This window comes from Adiantum capillus-veneris, chromosome 1 (assembly GCF_014529385.1).
Source record: "Adiantum capillus-veneris isolate H3 chromosome 1, ASM1452938v2, whole genome shotgun sequence".
Classification (NCBI taxonomy): domain Eukaryota; kingdom Viridiplantae; phylum Streptophyta; class Polypodiopsida; order Polypodiales; family Pteridaceae; genus Adiantum; species Adiantum capillus-veneris.
Genome location: NC_140931.1, coordinates 5828753 through 5847878, shown reverse-complemented (window position 1 = coordinate 5847878; position 19126 = coordinate 5828753). Strand labels below are relative to the sequence as shown.

General features: G+C 43.2%; 1 protein-coding gene across 1 annotated transcript in view; it reads right to left on the bottom strand.

The window, feature by feature from the left end:
- Positions 1-12563: 12563 nt before the first annotated feature.
- Positions 12564-19126, bottom strand: part of LOC147464246 (glutaredoxin-like) — a 52659-nt gene continuing 46096 nt past the window's right edge. Inside the window, exons 3-4 of the mRNA XM_086513758.1 lie at positions 12973-13071; positions 12564-12861 (exon numbers count right to left, since the gene is read on the bottom strand). Coding sequence (XP_086369884.1) covers positions 12797-12861; positions 12973-13071 — 164 coding nt within the window. The 3' untranslated portion in view covers positions 12564-12796. The remainder of the gene's footprint in view (positions 12862-12972; positions 13072-19126) is intronic.

The window sequence follows — 19126 nt, the reverse complement described above, 5'->3', positions numbered from 1 at the left end:
ATTTTCAGAAACCCCCATAGGCTGTACATTTGCCTCATTGGAACTTACATTCGTATTTCCACCACTGAAAAGAGGCAACAAAGTGTCATAAATGTCCTGTGAGTTTACATTACTGTCTCTAGTACATGACAGCAAGGGCTGAACAGAATCTTCCACAAACACTACATCCCGAGAAACCAGAATACGTTTTGTTTGCGGATGATACAACATGTAACCTTTGCTTTCAGCACTATAACCAACAAAAATACATTTGACAACCTTATCATCCAATTTTCTGCGCTGCACTTGTGGCACCAAAGCATATGCCAAACAGCCAAAAACACGCATGTGCTCAATAGAAGGCTTTCTATCATGCCATGCTTCATATGGAGTAATAGACTGCAAAGCTTTCGTAGGACACCTGTTAAGTACATAAGTGGCACACATGATGGCCTCAAGCCAAAAAGAATGCGGCAAAGCTTGACTTTTGACCATACATCGTGCCATTTCCGTCAGTGACCTGTTTTTCCTCCCAGCAACACCATCTTGCTGAGGTGTATAAAGCACTGTACATTGGTGTTTTATCCCACGACTAGCCAGAAATGCATTAAATTCAGAGACATATACTCCCCCCCTCGATCAGAACGGAGGGTGCCCATAGTACATTTCGAGACATTTTCAGCCATAGCCAGAAATTGTTTGAAGCACATAAAAACTTCGGACTTCGCTTTAAGCGGAAATACCCATGCATGCCACGAGTAATCATCAATGAAATTCACGAAGTACAGGTAATTGCCCAAGGACGGAGTTTGCATGGGCCCACAAACATCACTATGCACAAGCTGCAACCTGCATGTGGCCTGAACTGAACCATCCTTTGGAAACTTAGAACGCTGCATCTTACCCAAAATACAGCCTTCACAAACATGTTTGCCAGGTGCTTCAAGAGGCGGCAAAGAAGCAACCATATTAGATTTCTGCAAACGCAGCAAACTGGTAAAATTCAGATGACCAAAACGTGCATGCCAAAGTTTTGCATCTGAAATAACCCTTGAATCTGCAACAGCATTTGCAAAAAATTTTCCACACTTGTCATACAAAGTGAGCTTATACAGCCCACGGCACAAAAGCCCAGATGCAACAATTTCATCACCAAAACTGAGATCATGAACTGTACATCTGTCATCCACAAATTTGACTACAAGTCCAAGTCTAGTAAGTGCGGATACAGACAAGAGATTCTTCTTGATCCCAGGTACATAAAGTGCATCAACAAGTGTGAAAGAACAGCCATTAGCAGCAGTAAGCACAATCTTTCCAACTCCCTGAACTGGATAAGAGGCATTGTTGGCACAAGTGAGTGAATTCCCATGAGGGACAGACTCGAGAGAGGTAAACAATTCACGATGTGAGGTAATGTGCTTTGTAGCACCACTGTCGAAATACCACACATGTGAATCTGCAGCAACTGACAAGCATGCATCATGGACAGCAGGATTGTAAGTGAACTCTGCGCTAAAAGCCCATTCTGCATCAACATCAGCAACACAGTCTCCTTTCACAGAAGACTCAACAATGGCTGCATTTGTAGTGGAACCAGCATTTGCAGTGGAACCACCCTCTTTCTTCTTAGCCTCTTTGGCCTTCAACTTAGGACACGACTTGATCAAGTGATAATTGGCTTTACAATAATGGCAACGCATCTTCTTTTTGCCCTTATCACCAGAATTGCCAGACGAAGTACTGCCAGCAGAAGCATTAGGAACATAATTTTTGCCACTCGCAGTAGAACCATAAGAAGTGGCTGCATTACTGTTACCACCCTTTCTTTGAGAAGCAATAAAGGCCTGTTCAACTGCACGCTGCCTAGTCCTATTTTTTCTAGAAAGTGACTCTTGCAACAGCAATGTGCATAATGCATCAAACTTGACAACTTCAGGATTTCCTTGGGTCATCAGTCTCCAAGTACTAGCAAATGTCTGGTAGGAATCTGGTAAGGCATCAAGAACCGTCTGCACAAGGGAACTGTCTGAAATGACTTCACCTGCAGAAATAAGCTGCTCATTGATATCCTTGACACTAGCAAGGAAAGTGTCCATATCATCTTCCTCATGCATAATCTTCGACTCCAGCTCTTTACGCAGCAAAGCAATTTTAGCCTCATTGCGGCTTGCATAAAGACCTGCTAGAATATCCCAAGCCTGCTTTGCAGATTTTGCAGAACGGATGTGAGGAACAATGGTGCGCTCCACAGAAAATGCAATCAATGCATGAGCCTGCGCATCCTTAACATCCCAACGAGCTTGTTCTGTCGTAGGCAAAACAACTCTAACAGCTGCAATCCTTGTAGCAAGACCTGCAACATCCTCAACATCGCCTACATCCTCAGAACCAGGACATACATCAGTGCCCTGCACAATGTTCCAGACACCCTTTGACACAAGAACATGTTGCATCATATAAGCCCACATAGGGTAGTGTCCCCATCCAACCTGTCCTCAGCAGCAAACATCTTGAACACATCTGTGTTGTTGTTGTCAGCCATGATAAATGCTGCACCTGATGTGAAAACTGCCCGAAAATAGGAGAAACGGAGCGGGAATAACTTGTGCTATATAGCACAAACCGTAGAAGACTGTAAGGCACCTATTTTGCACAAAACGGCACTGACAAATTCTACACAAAATGACAAAATAGCCTGTGCAGTACTGCCTGTAGTGGAAACGGAGGCCAAAATGAGCCCAAATCAAAATTCTGAGCTCTCCCAAAAATTTTGTCGACCTGCGAACGCTCGCCAAAGCTTACTGAAATCGGAGTAAGTGAGCAGGCGTGTGCTGGAGCAGCTGGCGACTAAGCCCGGGAGGACGTGACCTGCTCTGATGCCAATTGTTGGAATTAGGGTTGCAGAGAAACACACACAGCTTGGAGAAGACGAAGGAAGCTCAAGGCACACAATAGAGAGTGTGTTACTTAGTGTGCAATGGAAAGATAGATAGCCCTAGAGTGATGGGCGTATATACAATGCATGGGGGAAAAAAACCTCCTAAAGAGGGAAAAAATACCCCGGCGGTCCTAGTGTGTTCACACACATCACTACCACATGTATATGGTAACAGGCTTTAGGGTCATTATCTGATGCCCCGATGCTTGTGAGCTAGTAGATTTAGGCTCAACAGACACTCTTTCTCCTTCAATCCTTAAATTATCCTCCAATTGGATCGCATTGGTGGTGACTGCTTCACAAGTGGTGATACCTCTAATGACTAGGCCATTGTAGATATCCTCATGTCTTAATCCCCTAATGAATCTATCAAGCAATTGGTTATTATTGAAGCGCTCATTTGGATTACAACGAGAATTCAAATGCTTCAAGCGACTAATAAAGTCTCTCACCGACTCTCCTTTCTCTCGTTGGGCTTTCTAGAGCTTAGATGCTACACCCCAAAGCACTCCTTCTCGTATGTATTCTTTCAAGAACAGTCTCCTAAGAGTAGGGTAAGTCATTTTTTCTTCCACCCTTAGGGTTCTATACCAATCCCCAGTCTTCCCACTTAAAGTTAGGCTTAAAGAATTACTCTTATGCAGAGCATTGTGTTCTCCTAGAGAATCGCATATTTGTTCAAACACTTCGATATGCTTTCTCACATCCCTGTGTCCACTAAATTTTTATGCGAGCTTGGCTATTTGTACTGCCTTACTTCTAGGCTCTCTATCAGGCGTGTTACCCATATATTCAGCAATAGATCGACCGATAGCTTGAGCAAATGTTGCCAAGTCACCTAAGTGAGCAGGCACCGTGGGTGAAGCCGCTCTAAAGACTACATGTGGTGTAGGTATTGGCATTGGGCTTGGCGCATATGAAGCCCTTGGGTTCCAAGTTTGGTACGATGTTGTGCTGCCATGTGGTGGTCCAAAGTTCATATGTGTGGCCCTAGGCATAGCAGACGTCAGATGTGACATGCTAATGCTAAATGATATGGTCCCATTGAAATAAGATCTTGGGTGTTGTGGTTGTGGAGCATAGGTTGTTGAAACAATGGGAGGGGTAGGAGCAAATACCAGCCATCTCACGGGCCATCGATGAAGAAGTGGAAGAGGTAGATCATATTTTTATTCAAGTTGTTTAAATTAACATTGCATACGCTAGTTAGGAATGCTCATATCCCCAAACATGTTGGAGAAATCCGACGGAAACCTCGGCATTGAAATCATTGTACATTAAGTTCTAAAGTAGGAAGGTAATGTCTGATGGGTATGCTGTTTGCAAGAGGAAAGAATGTTTGCTAGGAAAAATTTAGCTCGACATGTTCATTTTATTTCCAATGTTGAATCAGTCCTGACCCCCCTACTGATCACAGGGGGCAGAGTTCCTCGTTAGGACTCTTGAATCCACGACATGCTTTCTATGCGGTGGATACCCACGACTTGCTTTCTATGCGGTGGGAACCCACGTCTTGCTTTCTATGCGGTGGGAGTGTCCATGACGTGCTTTCTATGCGGTGGACATACCTAGTTGTATGGGCAGCTAGGCGACAACGGGAGGAGTGAACTCTCGCTGGAGGGGGGATGTTGTACCTCCAGAACATTGGAATTTTTATGAATAAGTTTGAGTAGAATTTTTACTAGAATTCTGTCTTGGTGTTGTTTGCAATACTGGTTGAAGGGTTGTTTTAACGAACCATGTGATTCGGAATTAAACAAGGAATATTTATGTTGAACAACCTTTGTGGTAGTAATTAGGTCACACGAGTAAGTGTGAGTGTGGGGGTGGAAAGTGGGGGCTTGGCTCAGGTTGCCAATGCCTACGAGATGGGTGGTCCCGATTGGTCGGGAACTCTCTGTCCCCATAGTGCTTACTCGATATTAGTAACGCTCATTGCCCCTAGAGCGGGGAATTCTCGAGAGTACGTGCCTCTGAAACATGGGGAAAAAGGCACTCGAGGCTTCTCTCCTCTTGGAAGGTGGGTCATAGGATCGCTAGATAGTTTAAGTACGCTTCCCCTGCGAGGTGGAGCTAGATCTCCTTGCTAGTAGGCTCGAACTCGACTCACTTTGTGATGAGAGATCGTTCGCTAGTCGAACCCTGAACCATTTTGTTTGCTTCCGCTATAGATCTAGTGGCCACCAGGTTTACCATCAGATTCGTTGTTTGATACGACGGGGTGGGGACCTCACACCCATCATTGGGGTAGGCATGGTAGCCGTGGTGTCATCAAGGGAAAGATGAGCTAGACTTGGAAAGGTAAAGCTATCACTTGTGGGCTCAGATTGCACTAAGACCCCTGGCGAAACAACATATGGAGGATCCATCGGACTTACTGAGAGAGTCTCCATTTGCGATAAGGTTGGTTGTTTAGCCTTCCCTATATCCAAGAATCTCATGAGACCCGTTGAAGGCATGTGGATTCCCTTGTTCTGTCTCTCTAGCTCAATAACCCTATGGATGACCTCACAAACACTTTGTTGTTGATCCTCTACACTCATAGAACCCGTTGTGGATTGTAGGACATCTAACCAACCCACGTGATAGGTGTGACATATGCATAAGTCGGTTAGAGTTTTCGTTATATTCCCCAATTCAGTTACGTACAACCCTTGGAATCCTAAAACTAGTCTTTTCCTAGGTGGGGAGAGGGCTAGAATTAGTAAGTCTAAAGGGTGAGTGTGAAGGGGATGGTGGAGGACTTGAGAAACATGTCCCATATGCACTCCCTTCGCTTGAGGTCCTAGTCTTTATATATAAAGTGGTGTGTATCCTTCCTTTTAGGATAAGATTTTTTTAAAATTTAATTTCCAAATTTGTTTTTGATCTCAATATTCTCGAGCGTTTTTTTATTTTTTTCCAAAAAAACTTTTTGTGAGGATAATATGGCCGCGTGGACGTCGTGCTCCCACGCACACACATCAGCTCCTGGGAGCTCTGTCTAGCCTCTTTTCAACTAACACAACTAATTACACCTAATTAACGCTAACTACCTCTACTAGCACACTGTCAAACACAATACTCTACACACTCACAGACAGTCAACTCTACTGCTCATTGTTTACTCTATTTCTCCCTGTCTACATTCACTAACAAATCTACTAATACTTGCTCATTACAGATCTTGTAAAACTAGTAAAAACAGAACAGTGCAGCTTTAATAGTGCTTACAGCCACTTAACAGAAATTGACAAAAACCTGCTAATCTGCCGTTTACAATCACTTAACAGTAGCTAACAAAACACTACAAAAAACAGAAAATAGATGGAAGAAAGGCTTCCAAAGGTCGCACCGAGTGCTCCTTAAGCTTAATGCAAGGCTTTCCCCGACAACGACGCCAAAAATGTATGCTTTGTCGTACATGTCAAAGCTGGGAACTTACCTGTGCATTGTGTGCGAGCTTCAAAAGGCTGCAAACACACAACTAGAAGAGCCTAGCAAGTTCAAAGGGGCAAGGGTGTGCCACTCACCGCTCAATGTTTCCGTCGTGAAGGATCCTGCGCTGCAAAGAAGAAGGAACCGCTGTCGATGCCGCGCTCAACCGCCTCGCCGCCGCAATGCTCTCTCTCTCTCTCTCTCTCTCTCTCTCTCTCTCTCTCTCTCTCTCTCTCTCTCTCTCTCTCTCTCTCTCTCTCTCTCTCTCTCTCTCTCTCTCTCTCTTAAGCGCGTGCGTGCGCGCGCGCACACACACACACACACACACACACACACCTATAAGCACACGAAGGAGAGGAGACAGAGATGGAGCAAGAGCACTTCTTAGCTTACACCTCAGAGAATGAGGATTTTTAGGTCAAATGGACCTTTTATAAGAGTTTGGCCCATTCACACATCGGTGCCCACAGTGGCCGGTCGTTGCAAAACTACTGTAAAAATAAGATAAGTGGTGCGCCTCTCATTGGCGATTACCTACACACTTATTGGACCGACAAGCCCGGTATCAAATAAATAATATGCGCCAGTCGAAGGTGATAGGGTGTCCGTGAGGGTTAACAAACTCCATTTTGATTAGGTGTGTAAGATGTAGTAAGTTGCCTCTTAATACCTCTCTTGTTACAAAATTCTCAAAATCCTTAGAGATGTATTCTCCACCATTATCAGTCCGCAAGTTTTTTATCTTCCTGCCAAATTGATTCTCTACCAATGCTAAGAACTTTTGGGAAGTAGAGAAGACTTGATCCTTATGTCCCAAAGGATAAACCCATACCTTCTTAGTGGAATAATCTATAAAAGTCACAAAATAGCTAGCTCCTCTTAGAAATTTGGTCGGCATAGAACCACAAACGTTGCTATGGACAAGCTCTAATGGTTGCAAACTCTTCATATTCAATGGCGATGAGGTGTTTCTAGTTTGTTTGCCATAGATGCAATGCTCACACATAGAAAAATTGCAATGACTAAACCGTACAAACAAGTAATCAAAACGAGCTAGTGTTTTCATTTCCTTTCAGCTCATATGGCCTAGTTGGCTATGCCACAACTCAATAGATGACATCACGAATATGGATATGCATTCCTCTTTTACATGCGAGACAAATACAGAGTAAAGTGTTCCATGCTTCTAGCCTCTGAGAATCACAAGATTTCACTTTGTGATTGACCGTGAACCATTCACAAAGGTGGTCGTATAACCCAAGTCGTCAAGCTGACCATTATATATCAAACTCTTTGCTTACTTGGAAACTTTATGTTATTCTTGACTATGAATTCCATGTCATTATGCATAACTAGCTTGATGTCTCCAACATTATGTATCTCAAGCTCATAGGCATCACCGAGTTTCACTTTACCCCATGAGTATGTGTATACGTAGAGAAAGATTTTCTATGAGGTATCACATGGAAAATCTATGACCCAGTTCTGATTATAGCTAGAATCTTGTGCAATGTGAGCATTTGGACTAAGATCACCTAGAACATTTGAGAAAGTTTGGACCGTATGGTTTGATAACTTGGTGAAATTTTCCCACTTAAAAAATTACTCACTGTGAGTATCGTGGATCTGTAGGTGTGTGTCGATGATAGACTCACAATGCCGAGACTGCTGCCGAGTTCATGTGATACCGAAAATGATATGAGTCAATGCCGTCTTCTACTATTGGACAAAGGTGCAGAGCCTTGATGCCAATGTCAGGCTCATCGGTGCTCAAAATCATCGAGATGCAGAGTCAAGCTTACCAATGCTCAATGAAGCAAAGCCGCAATCCAAAGCCAAAAATCGTAGAATCTGCTCTCAAACTCTCAGGTCCGACTCTCCGAGGGAGAGTATGATGGTGGTCGCCGATGTCCGAGCTCCTGTGAATTTGTGTGTGTGTGTATGTTACACACTCTTTGCGGGGTGTACATGCGTGCATGTGTGCACGCGTGCGCGTGTGTTTTATACACTCCCTTCCCAAAAATCACCAATCCAAAAGCTCCGATGGGAGGTCATCAATGTCCAGGCTCACACACAAGCTCCTCGATTTAGTGTATGCGCGCGTGCACGTGCGTGTGTGCGCACGCGCACTCTCCCCAAAAGAAGCTTCAAAGCTATGATTTCTATTTTCGTACATATCCAAGAAGCTTCATCTTTTTGTTTTTGAATTTGTCAAAGTTGAAACCCTTTTCAACCTTTTCCAAGCCCAAAGCCTACAAGACTTTTTCTTAAGTTGATTTCTCCCAAACGCTTCAAGAAAAAGAACATTTTGATGTTCAGCACAACACAGAATAGAACAGAACAGAGAATCTGAAGTTCCAAGTTTCACATTTCTTTCCAAAGCTTCACTTTTGCTTATTCTCAAAGCAGCTTACCTTAGCTTTAAGCATTCCGCCTTTTCCAAAATGTTCAAGAAACATTTCTATTTCATGCACAAAGATTCTGTTTTTGTGAGCTTCTTCATTTCCTCCAAAGCTACGATCCTCGCATGCACAAGGGGAGGGGAAGGGAGGGCATCGGGAAGCCAAGGTCGTGTCGCTGCTGTGCTCTGATGCCATTGTGAGGGAGGCGGTGTGCCCATGCAAATGCGTATGGAAAGGCGAAGAAGAAGAGAAGAGTAATTGGGGGAGGTTTTGGGGTAGCCCATGTACACAAATAGTACTGGGATGGCTGACCTTTTGGGAAGAAACTCCCTCCATGACATATCATAGGAAAGTTCCAAGAAGCTCACAAAATGGTGCGAGTAATCCTTCAGGATGGGACACCAATGATGCAGGGTGGAGTGGTTGTGCAACCACAAGGTGCACGAGAACTTACATGGTCTTTACGACTATGCAAAGCAGAACGAATGCTACTTTTTTTTGCTAGACCTGTATTATCAATGGCATCTATGAAGTGAAATTTACTTCAATTATCCTCTATTTTGTGGTGAAGGTCCTCGATGGGGCGACCTTGAATGGGCGTGTTATGCAGCGAAAGAGCTTGTTGAAGAGGCAGCTGCCAGGTCGCGAGGGTGGGAGTGCAAGTAGCTTGAGTATGTAAAGATCCGCAGAAAATTCAGCTTGACACGCTCCTTGTGCTTGCCTCGGGTTTAGCAGATTTGCATGCAGCTTCGTTGAAGTCGCCAATGCATGGAGTGGGCTTGCCATTCTGAAGGAATGAGCGCTTGCACAGAACTAGCAAAAATCACCACCTTATCATTTTTTATTTTGGGAGTTCAAAATGGCTTCTTCAATTGATGAAGATCATGGGGCTCTAGTCGGGATTCCACCAACCTAGTCAAGAAGTGGCTATGACCCAAAAACAAACAGTATTATTCTAGAAGAAACTAACTGCAATTTCATCAAGCTAAATGTGAACGCAAAGAGTGATGAGAGAAAAAGTCATTTGATCTAGCATAGGGAGTTAATGAGTGCCTAGGAAATTCAAGTAGCCATTGTTAGGCTTTGATACCACATGATGAGGTTAGGGTAAGGGTGGATATGTATTAGTAGCATTCATGGGTGTTAACCATAATTCAATGCTAAGCACAACTTAATCAATAAGGAGACAATATGTGCAAATGAAGTAGAAATGCATTAAAGAATGAACTTGATACAAGGTGCTTATATCGCAAAGCTCACACGATGAGGTAAGCAGTGAACGCTACAAGTGGGAGGAGACATCTTGCTTGGAGATGCATGTGTGAGTGGCTTGTTAGAGAAGGCTCCAAGTGGAGATACATCATAGGTTCATTAAATGGGGTTCATGTACCTTCTATGCCTCATGGATGGCATGTATGCCTCATGAGAGAAGAGGGGGGCAACCCCATGGCTAGTGCTTATCCTATCTTTATAGCACGTTGCTATGATCCAACGAGTATATTAGATGCATATGCTATGCATCTCTATTCAATAGATGTGTCAATAATTGTAGTCGGACAATAGAAGGAATGTTTAATTAAGAAGAACACGTTATCATATCACAAAGATTATTAACCCTAGTCATGTGGAAAATTCCAATCTCTTAAATATTTAAGGATCAGATGGCTTTGCCAAAGTTAATAATCTCTAATAGAGACCCTCTTATGATGACATGCCTCTTTTGGAGAAAGTTATTTTGAAATTTTATGTACTGAACTGAAGTTTTCTTTGCTTATTACTCCCATATAGATGGGCAAAGTGAAAATATGAACTCCATTTCGTTAAAAAATAATGTCCTTGAGCTTGGCAAGATAAATCAGAGAGAAAAATAGTGCCATTGAGCTTGACCAAATAGACCAGAGAGACAAGTATACACCATTGTAAGGCTACACATGCAATAGCATGGTGCATATGCCACTTTAGATTGGTGAAAGGATATTTTAGGTTCCTCTCGTATTGAGAACATAGGATAGTCTTCATTGCTAACGAGTATGTACATGATCTATAGATCGCCTCTCAAAATATAAAAAATGCCATAAGCTACTCTCAACACATACGAAAGCTAGCTATTGATAAGCGCCATTGTACTTTAACCTTTATGGATGATGATTGGGTTTTGCTCTATATCACAATGGGAATTAGCTAATAACTCACCCTGCCATCAAAAGTAGTTTCCACGGGGCACCAATCTTTTGGGCCATTCCAAATTCAAGCAAAAACTAAATAATACAACATACAAGGTAACATTACTATAGCTTCCATCTCATTGGAAAACATAATGCCTTCCATGTAAGCTTATTGAAACCATTCAAGGGCTCTCCTCCTATACTAACGCCTCCTGTATTTTATAAGGTAGATGAGATATTCCAACCAGACATCATTTTGGGATAAGAGGAAATAATATTTAGTAAATACAAAAACTACTCTTTGGAGGTTGCCAAGTGTATGATATAACCTCTCAATGAGTCCATTTCTTCACGTGTAGCCTGTTACTAAACATAGGTTTGGATACTAAGCATGAAATTGTGATCAACCCGTATCTTGGGTTGTTTTATTTGAAGGTAGGTTCATTGGTGCTGCTTCTTTGGACTTGGTCCACCCACTTGCTATGACTTATGAGTGTCCACAAGTAGCTTTTGTTCATGCGTTTCGGCATTTTCAAGCCCATCCCATTGAGCAAGGAGCAATCTAATGTAGTCTGACTAACTATGAAGCTAAGTGAAGTAGCTTATTACATTTACAATGAATTGCAATTGGCTAATTTGGACATTAGTTCCCACCCTAAACCCTAAACCCTTGACAATCCTAAATATACACGCTCAATACCATAATTTGGTAACAAATGTGTCCTAGGATTGATGTCATGAACAAGTGTTGACGCTCACATAGGGAAGTGCTAGCTCCTATGGGCTTACTCGAGGAAGGGAGTAAGCCCAAGAGCTTGCACTTGGAACTTATCATGATGCACAGCTCTTGTGAAACAAGCAACCAAGTTGTTTTGTGTCGGTATGTAGTCAAATTGATCACAAAGCTTCTCCTTGTCTCAGTTGCACATCTCTCCAACCCTTCCATTAGAAGGCTGTGGTAGGAAAATTCAGCGATTGTAGTGAGATCAAAATGCTGGGGCTTCAGAGGGTCATTGAGGGTAAACAATGTGGAGAATGTCTGCTGCACATTTTCCAAGACTAATGTTTTGTATATGGTTCATCACCGATCTCTTTTCCAGCCTACAGAAGAGAGGATACATGTTGAATTGCTTTTTCCTTCTCTTCGCACTAAATAGTCATTGCTTGCTTCTTTGCGGCATAAACAATGTGATAGGTTAACTACAAACAAGTGAAATCCTTTACAAATTGATAATGCTCACAAGATTACCAGTTCCATTGTCTTGTTCAATATTTGAACTTGGACACAGCATAGACCAAGCTTTGAGGCTGAAACTGTCGCGTTGAGGGGAAATCTAACATCTTGCATTTTGAGCTTGCTTGTTCATCAAAGAAAAATTCCTTTGTAAAAGGGCATTTTCTTCTGCCGTGATTTTGAAGTATGTCTTTGTGCTTCCCGCTATAGCTGACTCTTCGCATCCACTTTTAAGTCCATGACATGAAAATTGCAAGCATACTCCTCATTGATACAATAGAGCATTAAAAAGAATGCGCCCTATCAACAATCAAGGCATCTTGAAGACAGAAGTATGAAACTCTATGATACCGATACAGAATAATTTTCTGCAAATTAATCACGACTAGTATAGATCCACATTGTGATGTACATGACCCACAGTGTAACTCTCTTCAAACTTCCAATGTTGATATTATATTGCTAATGAAAAAGACCACAGAAACTGATCATGTGATGGGGACACTCACTTCTCTACATGGCATACCTCAGAATTATAAGCTATTCTTTTAAGCATCTCCAAGTACAGAACCATTTAATGTGAATGTCATGATCCTCACCAGCATTTCACTGTAAGGTCACAAAAATTAATCACATCTACAATACGCATGGAAGAGCTTCATACGGCCTGAGCCTCCTTCAAAAGAGGAATAAGTTTCCCTTCGCGCTGCTTTGCCATGGTGCCTGAGTACACAAAAAGTTTTGGCCACAATCATAAAACAGAATTTTAAAATTTCATGCCATTCACACGTAAAACGAGTGTCTTATCAACAACAGAGGGGGAAAAAAACTGACTGTCACAGCCACCAATGTGTTTGCCCCCAATGAATACATTTGGTACAGTCCTCTGCCCTGTCCACTCTGACAGAGCAGACTGAACTGCTTGACCGTCGCCTGCACAACAAAATGTACATAAGATGTAATGCTCAGTAAATGGTCATGTTGACGACCAATAAACCACCATGACTAAGAAACAACAACTTGAGACCAATACAAAGAGCCATGCTTAGGATTGTCCCTCTCTCTTTTTCAATCAAATTGACCAAAAACGAAAAACAGTCTTTGGTTGAACAAAAGAGAGAGAGTTTCAAACAGGGAAAAAGTTTCCAATAATGTAGTGAACCCGAGAAAGTTTCCAATAATGTAGTGAACCCAGACATTAGTTACAAAAAGTTACAAGCGATTTCGATCAGTTGGTTTCTGAAGGTACAAGCCAAGGGTGGATCAACAAGGTCAGAATTATTACAAAAGAGTAGTCGTTGTGACGGGTTTTAGGGTTAGGGTTTTTGCATGGAGGTCATAGACGCATCTGATCATTGCATTTGTGTGGCCAGTCATCGGTCCAAGTCTGTTACAGTGGTATTAGAGCATGGCCAATTTCTCTTCTAGGGGAAATCCGATCCCTTTTTTTTTTTCTGCGGCACTTATGGCTTCAGGCAAAGATCAGTCGACTCCCTCTGCATCCGGAGATGCGGGAAGGGATCACAACGAAGATTCAGGCAAGGAGTCCACCTCGGCCTACTCCGGCGGAGCGTCGAGAGATGGAGCATCAACGATTGATCAGCGCCGCAACAAAGATGGTGCTCAATTTTGCGAAGGATCCAAAATTTGCAAAATATATGAGCGAGACCTCTTTCGATGAGGTGCACACGCAGTGGCAGAAGACCACAAAACCACCCCCCAAACCCGCTCTCAAGAAACCTCCTACCCCCAGGAAGTATACAGAGAAAGAATTAGAAGAGGTGGTTGATGCACAAATTGCTCAGCTTTTTGACGCGCAGAAGAAAGGCACTGACTTTCCAGGTTATTTGGGTTGTCAGTCTACTTTTGAAAAGGCAAAGAAACAGAAGAAGCGTGTTCGATTTGAAGGAGTACCCACTTCTTCTTCTTCTTCTTCATCTTCTTCTCGCAGTTCCTCTAGCTCATCTGACTCGAGCGAAGAAGACAGAAAAAGCAAAAAGCAACGCTTTGGAAAGGGCAAGAAAAAGGCAAAGAAGTCTAAATCTCGCCCCGTGAGTGACAGCTCTACGAAGGACTCGTTTTCAGACAGATCGGACTCTGACAACAGCAACTTTTATGCAAAGAAAAAGAATTTTTATGAAGCCAACAGTAAGACAAAAGCAAGAAAGTCCGAGAGTTTAAGGAAGGTGGACAGTCAATTAAATTTGACACGTTTTCTGGTTATAGAGATGCTTCGAAGGCTTTGTCTTTTGTACAATAGTTTGACATCGCTTTCGCAAGAGGGCGTTACTCAAAGCACTCTAAGATTCGAAGAGCTGCCTCTTACTTTAAGGGGAATGCTTGAACTTGGTGATCCACGCTTCTATTAAATAAGACTGCGCCAGTTTTATGGCTGAAATTCAAGAGGCTTTTTATTTCTTCTTGGCTAACTCGAGAGTATGAACGCGATAAACAAATTGCTTGGAACCATCTTCGGATGACCAAGAAAGAGTGGACGCTTATTGCGAGAGATTCTGGAGCTCTTTTCTACCCGCCTCTTCATTTAAGAAGATCTCATTCAAGGAACACATTGAGCGGTTTACCTTGGGTCTACCTACAGAGATCCGAGATCACTGCTTGGAACAAAAGTCAGCTTCCATTCAAGAGTTGATGAGTCATGCGAAACGGCGTTTTGCCATTCACTCAGGCAGTTTGACCTACCCCACAAATGAGATCATGACGCAAAAGGTTGAACAGACTTCGAGAAATGAAAATAGAAAGAGGAAGAGCAACCCAGAAAAGAAAGATGCACGACCCAAACTCACTCCTCAGGAGAGAGCTCGCTACATCAGGGAAGGGAAGTGCTTTGTATGCGGGGGAACTGGACATATCTCCGTGAAGTGCCCTAAACAGACACAGAACGACAAGGACGACGAGAGGCCTGAGAGTTCGAGAGCAGCTGAGGAACGTGGAAGAAAAGGCAGAGGAACGTGGAAGAAAAGGCAAGATGAAAACAGGACTGGTTCCAGATTGCATGGGTACCGATCCCAGCACGTTGGACGAGAGTACAAAACTTTGCCGCGCTTGGGGCAAAGTGAAAGACCAAGAAGCCCTGATCTTCTTTGATGGAGGAGCCAAGGCCAACTTCATTTCATCGAAACTGGCGGCGCGGCTCGAGATCACTCCTGATCGGATGGGACCACTTGGGGAGGCAGTTCTAGCACCCGGCAGGGATGTAGCCATTACACCTGTCATTGGCAAACGGTTGCATCAGCCCCTTCTCTAAAAGTTCGTTGACCTGACTCATAATCTCTTTCCGTTAGGCTGCACTAACCCTGTATGGTGGTCTATTCTGTGGACTAGAACCTGGCACAAGATCTATGGTATGATCCTCAGGCCTCTTAGGAGGTAACTCCCCTGGCAAAGAGTCCGAAAAACAATCACTGAAACCACTCAGAAAATGACCTATCTTTATCTAAGGTAGACAAATTAGATACAACTGTAGGTATTTCTTTTTCAAAGATCAAGTGCGCAGAGAGATGATTCTTTATTACAGATGAAATAGCAGAAGAAAAAACAACTGGAACAGACTAGCTTTTAAGCTTTACATCAAGGACATGAGTCTTTCCTCTAGGGTAATTTTTTTGTTGTAAGTATCCACCGTAGCATGCAACCTGTAGCACCATGGGATACCCAATAAATTATAACACATCACAACCCTCAAGTGGCCCTCAAGTGGCATAATATGAAATTCTTCCGCATCAACATAACTCTGAATGTGCAGACAAAGTTCCCTCAAAATGGGAGTACCAAGCTTTGAATGACCTGGGCATGCCAAACCTGCTTCACCTGGCATATCCATCTCCTCTACATGAATGCCCTACTTTGATGCCAATTCTGGTGATATGAAATTTGCACGGGCTCCCGGATCAAAGAAAACCAGCACTGTTTGGTCTAAAACTTTACACAAAGCTCTACAGAATTCCATGGCATCTATGTTTGGCTGGTCACCAACCGAATATGGGACAAGTCCTGCACTGGGTTTGGCTTCTTCCCTTCATGCTTTGACTTGCCATCCTTATCTTGTGACTTCTTTTGTGGGCATTCATTCCCAAAATGTCCCTCCTCTTCACAAATGTAGCATTCCTTGGCCTCTCTCAAAGCTTTCCTTTATTCAAAAGTTTTGCCAGAAAAATGCCTTTTTAATCCTTGTCCTCGCCCAAAAGAAGATTTAGGCTGCTTCTTGGACGCGTCAGTTTCATCAATGGAGGGTTTCTTTGTGGGAGGCACATAAGTTGCAGCATTACCCTTGGCTAAAAATTGTTTGCCATGGGACACTCTCTTGTTGCTATTAAATCGCCACTCTCGCATTCTCAATCAACTGCGCCATATTCATGACAATAGTCTTTGTGCAATAGTCCTTGATTTTCTTGGGCAATGTAATCCACAACAGTACTTCTCAATCTGTTCTAACAATGGCACAAACCTATAAGAGGTTACTGGCAACAGTGCAGCCCAGACCTCTTATTGTACTCTTCAAGATTCGCACACTGTTTAACATTCAACTCATGCCATTCTATCATCAAATCCACTTCAAAAGTGTTTGTAAGCCATGCACGTGCAAAAAGCTCTTTGAATTGGACCCACATTGCAGGGGCTTGACCTTGATTCAACAATGTGGTCCACCATTGAAGCGCATTCCCTTTCAAGAAAGTGGCAGCCTTGCGTATCCTCGAAGACTCTGTGAAGTTTCCTCCAGCATAAGCTACATCAAACTCCTGTATGAAGGTTAAAGCCTTCAATTGATCCTCACTTCCCTTGAAAGTTTCAAACTTTGTTGCCTGCCCACCTTCCTTGTAATTTTTAGGTTGACTCACAAAAGTCAAATTGTCATAAACAGGTGCCCGCAAAAGTGGTGCTCCAAGATTATTCATTCCAGCACTCGCATCACCTGTCTTACCTATCATATTTGCATTTTGGGCATATGGCTGCGAAAAACCAGCCATACCAAATTGTGTTCCAGGCATTCAAAATTGACCATAGGCACCTTGAAAACCTGGTTGGACATCCATGTTCCCATACGTAGGGTTACCCATGCCTATTTGCATTGTCCAAAACACATTCCTTGGCATATTGTCACATGACACATCCAACCCTATGTGTCCGTGGACAAGCTACAGCACGACAAGGGTTCAGTCAGTCCAGTCAATCTAGATTTAGAAGTGATCTGCCACTTTTGTGAGTCTGTTCGTAGACCGTGCATGTCCAGACACTTAGTGTAGATGCATATCCTCTGGTTGCACACAGCATGATCATAAGCATTCTAATCAGAATCCATCAGAATTTTTCAGAGGAATTTTCTAGTGCATTTAGCCTATTTTTGACATTTTTCACTTATTATTTTCAAGTGACTTCTGTTGGAAAGTAGGTAGGGCAAATTGAGTAAGTTTGTATATAAGCAAACCTAAACTAGCACTAATTGGCAGAAGAGGCAGCAGGAGCACCATTGCTCAACAGGCAACTTCTCAGCAAGACCCTTGGTTGCGTTTTCTCCTCCAAGCAAAGACCCCTAGCGTTTTCATCATCAAGCATTAGCATCGACAGAAGACATCAGCCTTGGCGTTTCAGCAAGCAGTCCTCGCCATAGCCTCCCTTGTTGCTAGCGTTTTTCATCAAGGCTTCACCGCAAGAAGACCCTCAAGCCTAGCGTTTTTCATAGACCCAAATAGCAACAACAGATTTCAGCCTTGACCACCATACAGACCCGCAGATTTCAGCCCGCAAGAAGCAACCCACAACAGCGTTTTCTCTTACGTTTTCAGCCGCAACAGAATTCAGCCTATCAGCGTTTTTGGACAGCAAATAAAGAGTAGCAAATTTCAGCCATAACGTCGGTCTCGTCATCCCCGTCGTCGACATCCACCTAGCCTAGGCTTGCATCAGTCACATGCATTCAGTTTGTACCCGTTTGTGCAATCAATAGTAGACCACTCTAGATGACGATAGTGGGGCCTTCGGAGGAGGGTTTTACAACGTCTCTGGTGTCGTATTTCTCTTCTCTCTCAATCTCTCAGTCTCATACACTTTCTCGCACAGTGTCCATTCACTTTGTTTGTGTCCATTGCACTCTCTCATTAAGAACAGAAGGCTCTCCCTTCCATAAGAACAAAAGGAACCTTGAGCACAGTTCGAAGCACTCATTTTGAGCAAAGTTCAAACATTCATTCTGCTGCACCTTACACATATAACCTGTGGAAGGTCCATCCATAGCTTGAAACACTGAACCACCTCCCAGATATGTAGTAGGTAATGGAAGGGTCTAACGCATAGCCTGCTTATTACTCCCTTGACCATTCAAGAACGCTTCTGTCCAGGTAAAGCAAATTGCTTGGGATTAATGGACATCGTTAGTTGCTCAATCACATGGTCTTTCCCTCAAGCATCACGAGTACTCTGTGCATTGGAGCAACGGCTCATTCATGCCTTGTGTCAAAGCCTGCAAACCTTGTGTCGGAGCCTGAAATTCCTGTGTAGGAGCCTATAAGAACTCTTGCATCCTTGGGTTGTTAGCCAATTGTTGAAACATTTCCATGCAGCTACGCAATTGAGCTCTGGACAACCTATCCTCTTCTTGAAGAATTAAAGGAACTTTCTCTATGCCATTTGAGGAAGATCCCTCTTCAGGTACTTGGTCTCTCTTCTCTGCCATAACGACAAGCTCTGTGTTTGTCACCAAGAGGTGTATTTTTCCTGTTGCCTTCAATAAATAAGTACTAGATATTTTTATTTATTTTTATTTTTACTTGTTTCCCCGGGACCCTTGAAAAGGTGCAAATGGACATTGCATGGCCAGTGTGAAACGGCTGCGGCTGAATAGGTTTCTCACATCGGGAGTCTGGGTCGGTCGGTCTGGGACTGGTCGGGCCAGTTAGCACTGAATTCTGATGAGTATGGAAGCCTATGCCCGCCAAACGAAATCTGAGCCACTCATTGCAGCAGGCCATTGTGG